At 30.1% G+C, this 6,229-nt stretch overlaps 1 protein-coding gene across 1 annotated transcript; it reads right to left on the reverse strand.

The window, feature by feature from the left end:
• Positions 1 to 269: 269 nt before the first annotated feature.
• LOC145602817 (uncharacterized) lies at positions 270 to 3,065 on the reverse strand. Its single transcript, XM_081658969.1, has 5 exons — positions 2,541 to 3,065; positions 1,628 to 1,685; positions 1,424 to 1,507; positions 1,172 to 1,313; positions 270 to 688 (listed from the first exon to the last, which is right to left on the reverse strand). The coding sequence occupies exons 1-5, from the start codon at positions 2,944 to 2,946 to the stop codon at positions 410 to 412; spliced, it is 969 nt and encodes a 322-aa protein (XP_081515095.1). The 5' UTR covers positions 2,947 to 3,065; the 3' UTR covers positions 270 to 409.
• Positions 3,066 to 6,229: the final 3,164 nt, after the last annotated feature.

A 6,229-nucleotide genomic window follows, 5' to 3' on the forward strand; every position in this document is an offset into this window, starting at 1 on the left:
TTGTTAGGAGTCGTCCAATGCAAAAAATCCATTAATGTATAATATTAGTTGGTCTTAATTAGAAGGTTGCTAAAAAGGGCCTAAGGTGAATAAATTAGATTAAACAAAATATAAATTACATTAATCAACACTTAAATTTATCATACATACATTCCTAAATGGCTATATTTGAGAGAAATATATTAAATGTTTATATATTAAAAAAAAGATTGAATTAGTATATTGGAGGTTTACAAAAACACAGTTTTTCAATTCAAATTTTCCACGTATCTAACAGAAATATATATCTTAATCTCTTTGCTCTTGTAAAATACGAAAATTTGTGCATGTATAAAATTACAATAAAAATTACATATAGTTAAATAAAAATCCCTCTCTTTAAAAAATTAATTACATATACAAATATAAGTTAAACATGCCTCCAAGGATTTTCAGCAAGGCTAACACATTCATTATACCGAAAACAATCAATCAAATGATCAATGGTCATCCCAGCTGCTTGGATGAAGGACTGAGTGATGACCGGTCCGACTAGCCGGAACCCTCGACGAACGAGATCCTTGCTTATGACCTCAGCTTTTGGAGTCCTTAATGGCACATTCCTTGGATATCTATACTTGTTGATAATAGGCCTATAGTTGAAATATCCCCATATATAACTGCAAAATGATCCATACTCCTTCATTACCTGCATTATTATTATTCAATTACATTGCATGAAATTCATTAGAAATTTGCATTTGAATAATTGTTGACATAAACATAAATCATGTAGTCCTATAGCACGTAACCTAGACTTTATTAATAGACATAATATATGTTATTTAACAAATCATGAGTACATTTGTACGTACTTATCTATACATCATACATGAATCATATTATGAAAAAAGTTGGTTAATATAATCCTCACAATGCAACCCGCAAAATATACCTTTTTTCGAAGATAATGTATATATGTAATGTTATACCCGTTAAAAAAAATGTATGTAATGTTATAGATATTTTTATTCCTAGTGGTCACAAAAAAGTACTTTGTATTTGTGCATGACTATTATTTTGGGACAGAGGGGGTATACACGCGTATCACTAAAGCAATAGGGCAATGGATAGAAATGTAAATCCATTGTTATAATCCATTTATTGAGCTTTCTTTGGAAGAACTACTTGCCTTCATTATTCCTTTGGCATTCTCTACAATGCACCTTGCTCTGCACTCGGGTAATCCCAGCTCCTTGTTCGACGATATCTCTATGATCTCGGTCTCCTCCATGTTAGCAACAAAGTTGATATCAAATCCTCCAAATGATTCTCTATAATATGTCATACATTGATATATACAAGTATAATGGTCAGATTATATTTCTTAAGTAAATAAAAAAGATAACAAAAACTTAAACTATGTATGAAAAGGATTGTTTACCTCAGTTGACCTCTTTTTTTCAAAATGTCAGTCCAATTGTGATCCATCAACATACCAGACATGGAGAGCAGCTCAAACAATTGACTGATGAACAATACATTAGTAAATTTTCTCAAATATACTTTGAAATTAAATGATATGATGTATCCTAATATATAAATTAAAAGTGAAATGTTGATGCTCATATACATAGTTGGTACGTACTTGTCATCGTATACGGGTACTCCCCATTGTTCGTCATGGAAGGTTACATACGCGTTATCTGTTCGATCCCCATTAGACAAGAAAAAGAGAGCATTGCTTTAATTAATCTCTCTTCTACATACGAACTATAAGATAATCAAGGTCTTTGAAAAAAATGTTCTCTTTGTGATGTGATCAATTAGGGTAAATAGACCTGAATTAACGTTTAGGCCTCGGTTTCACCTTTTACAAAGTGCTCTACTATGAATGTATAAGGTTTGGTGTGGTTTGGTCTAAATTATTATAATTATAATTTTGTATATGATCTAGTCTCATATTTTTTTATTTTATTGGTTTAATTGGTTTGGATTGAATTTTACAAGAATGAATAATACGAAGTAATTCATAAGATTAAAATAAAGTGAAGAGAACGAACAAAGCCTAAATAGTCTAATGCACAATTAATACGGAAAGAAACCGTAGAAGCTTAAACTTGATTCAATCACACCTTAACTCTAGGCGGCACAAGTCGAGCTCAAACTAGTCAAATTGAAGTAGCTCATCTAGCTAATTGGTATAACAAATAAACAAAGCTAATAAGATAGGTGTGGTATTCATCATACAATATTAGATCTTACAATTAATGATCAATAATTAATTACTAAGCTATAGACAAGTAGTTGATGAGCAACAAACTCATGAACACAATACAATGCTTAATTAACATAATGTAATTGGAGGTTTAAAATAATATTAATAATGTATTTATGAAAAGCGAAAGCATGCATTACTGTAAAAGAAGTTCCAATAGCCATTCTTAAGCAAGAAAAGCAAGAACATTATATTCTAACTACCATATATTTTGTACTTAATTGAGTATATATTATCAATATATATATTTATCACAAGTTGAAATAAGATATAATCTTCTTACCACTATTTTTGGTTATCCAATGGCATCTCTTGACCTCACCATTATCATCACAAGGCTTCTTAGGACTAGGCAATTGTTCAACCTTAGGACTAGCCACCACTTGAACCTCTTTCTTTTCAGGAGAAGTTGTCGTAACCTTTCGAAGTGATTCAAGTGATAACAAAATCTTTTGATCCAAAGGACATGAGTAATCAGTAAGGGAGGAATCCGTCGAGGTTTGGGACAAAGATAATGAGATCGACGACACCGATAATGAAGAGTTGCTCCTATGGATCCCAAGTGGATAAACCTTCTTGAAGTTTTTGAAGAAACTATTGTTATTTTGGTTTGGATTTTCTTTTGCCTTAAACCACCCTATTTTGCTACTCTTCTCTAGAACATTTTTCCTTACATTTCCTCGTGACATTTTTTGTTACTTTATTTTATTTTTGGCTCAATAATATTACAAAATATGTAAAACTTAACAAAGAAATAAAGACAATTTAGAAAATAAATAAATAATTATAGTTATATAACTTAGATTGGTTGTACGTGATACATGAAAATATTTGCTTTTGTAATGAAGGGGGTCTTTATAAGAAAAATTGGCTACAAATTGGTTGGTGAAGTGTGAGTTTCATTACAAACCCTTAAATTACTAATTTTTTCATCTTGGTTCACAAGCAAAAATCTAACTAGTGGGATGTATTAGTGCCTAATAAAATTTATTTTATATAGATTAGATGCTAATCATGATACTATATAATATATCTTTTACTTTTAATTAATTAATTTGGTCCACCCTACCTAATTAGGAAATAATTTATAATAAAATAAAATGATTAAAGGTTGATGCTTAGATCATATGCACTAATAATATTGCTATTTCAAGGTTTTGACATCTAGCTACTATCATAATGAAAAAACGCATGAAATTTTCCTACATAAGTATTTAGTTGATTTCTAATCCTTTTAATTAATTATTTTTAAGCATATGGTATGAAAGAGGTCAATAAAATCAAAATATGGTGGTTGGAACATAGTTGTTATCGTTTTATTGGAATGATAATGACATATTATTATATTTTCAGATATTCTTTATGATCGTTCTTGTGAAACATCCATATATAGATTCCAATAATGCTTGATTTAGTAACTAGGAGAATTAGTTAGTAGTTCTTTTTCAACTTTATTTATTAGTAGTTTGATTTAGTATTATAGCTTATGGTGGCTTGTATTATTTGGATTCACATACACAATGGCAGAAACCCTAGTTAGTCTATTCGTTTCTAGAAGTTCTATTTTGAGCATTTCAATCCGATGAGAAAATAGGGGACAAACAAGTTAGGGCCGGTTGGCCGGAACGAAACTAGTTCGACACTGTATAAAAAAATATCTCTTACACTTTTATAATTAGATCCCTATTTATTGTCGTGGTGTTTCTTCATACAAATCTCTTTTTAAAAAAATTGGTAAAATCATATTGACCCGAATATTTGCTTAGTGAGATTTATACTTCGTATAACATAGTGGACAAATGGACAATACTTGGAGAAATCATGTCCATTGCAAACCTTAATAACAAATTTATCCAATAAAAAAATTAACAAAATAATTAAAACCTACTTGTATTTTTTATACATCAAGAAAAAGAGTCAAGTGGTAGTTTGCTTTCAAAATTTTGGCCTACATTCGATAAAAAAAAAATATAAATAAAAAAACTTAATGTAACATCATTATTAAATCCTAGAATGTAAGGATGTATTAATAATTAATTAACTAGAATATATGCTTTGCCGACATAACCAAAGTCTTGACAAGACTTAATTAGTCACTTTACCAACGTACAACTATATGGGAACGAACGAACATTAATTCTTTGATTAAGATTAATAATCGCATAATAATGATTAACAAGTAGTAACGTTAATAACTGTCCCCAATTTTCAGGTCCGATGTTTGCTTCATGGTAAGTTAAACTGTTAGAATTAGAGATTTTGTTAATGGGGTCCACTAAAAACTTGGGTATTACTCTTATCTTGGAGATTTGAGGCAAACCTTTTGCCTGAATAAGACAAAGATATTCCATCTTTTAAACATTCTAATTTCCTCACATTTTTTAGGTTCTACTGCTTTTTCATCTTCAACAAACTTAATTAGCTTAGTTAATTTTGTGATTGTCACAAACTTGTTCTTTTCATGAAGCGTGAAACTTGGGATTTAGATCATGGATTAGTGCGGCGTACCTTTGAAATTAGTTGTCACATTATTACACTTTTGAGGTTAAGAAATGATATGCTTCTACTGTTTTGGAATAAATGTTACATTTATACTGTATAATATTGTGACAATGTAAAAGGAATTGAAAGAAGTAGATAAAGTGGAATATTGTAAATAGATTAAAAAAAAAAAATTATATATTTCTTTAACTTATCAAGTAATTAAAAACGTCAACGCTTATGTGCGGCTGGTCGCACTATGTGGCCATTTGTAAACAACAAAGTAACCTAAAATACTGATCAAGTACCCCTTAGCTTCAACACTGATTAAGTAGTAACCCCTATAAGCCTATAACTCTAACGAAGTAACCTCTAAACAATAAACGGGTAACCCCTATAATACTCATGAAGTAACATCGCATGGCCGGCCACATATAAGAACTTGTAAATTAAAAACTTAGTTATGACTTATTTTTGTTAATATAAGAGCATATTAGACCAAACCAGGTTAAACTATAGTTCGTGACCTTTTAAATTTAGTTTAAATAAAAAAATCAATAATTGAGTATGAATATAACTTATTGTAAGAAAAATATATAGTGGAAAAGTACAAAATACAACAAATATAGCTAGATGCTACTTGACTAAGTGTAACTTTTTTCTTATACATTAGTGCAAAAATAAATTAAAGTTCAATCAATCATTACATTAAACAAGCTAGGCCAAGTAAAACCTCATTAAAATCAGACCAGACCAAAACACCTTTTTTTTTTTTTGGTAAAGATCAAAAAACAAATTCAATACTATATAAATTTTCATTTGATCTTATCATTTATTATTTGCACATTTAGTTAAAAAGATTAGTGAGTGGGTGTAATAAAAAGGTATTAAAGTAATAGAGACAATGTTTAAAAGTGGGTGAGTGTAAGAAAAATGTGGATAAAACTTGAAAATGTGAAAATGTTGCTGGGTAAAATGAATTCAGCTTTATCCAGAAATTGAAACTTATAGGATGGTAAAAAATACCACTATACTCGTAATAGTCCACAAAACGTACTATTCAGACAAATTATACTTTAATGGTATATTATACATGCATAATGGTACATTATAATGTACCACTAGAGAGTCAGCTTATTATAGAAGCAAAAATTGAATCAGCGGAAATTACTTCCTTACCCTCCTATTTACTTAACTCGCCCATAGGTGCTATGCGCCCAGACTCACTCAAGCTCAACATGACTATATTATGAGCACGGCGGTAAGCTTGACCTATATTTAGAGTCATCCTAATCAAAACTTAGAATCATCCTAATCAAAATCAAAGTTAATCAGACGATAAGCCGGGTTGACAACCCATGGCACGTAGGCTCGACACTAGGTATATGACCTCACCGTATGTATGACTTATGAGTGTATCTCTCTCACTAGATTCAACAAAATGAGTGACTAACAAAATCTTGTGTCATCTTTTTCCCCTAAACAATTTCT

The sequence above is a fragment of the Chenopodium album genome, chromosome 21, assembly GCF_948465745.1.
Source record: "Chenopodium album chromosome 21, dcCheAlbu1.1, whole genome shotgun sequence".
NCBI lineage: Eukaryota > Viridiplantae > Streptophyta > Magnoliopsida > Caryophyllales > Amaranthaceae > Chenopodium > Chenopodium album.

What these genes read in the sequence shown, in the direction of transcription:
- LOC145602817 (XM_081658969.1), bottom strand. Translation starts at nt 2,946, where the DNA reads ATGTCACGAGGAAATGTAAGGAAAAATGTTCTAGAGAAGAGTAGCAAA. An exon ending in GTACCCGTATACGATGACAA is followed by an intron (nt 1,508 to 1,627) that starts GTACGTACCAAC and finishes ATTGTTCATCAG; the next exon opens with TCAATTGTTTGAGCTGCTCT. An exon ending in AAAAAAAGAGGTCAACTGAG is followed by an intron (nt 1,314 to 1,423) that starts GTAAACAATCCT and finishes GACATATTATAG; the next exon opens with AGAATCATTTGGAGGATTTG.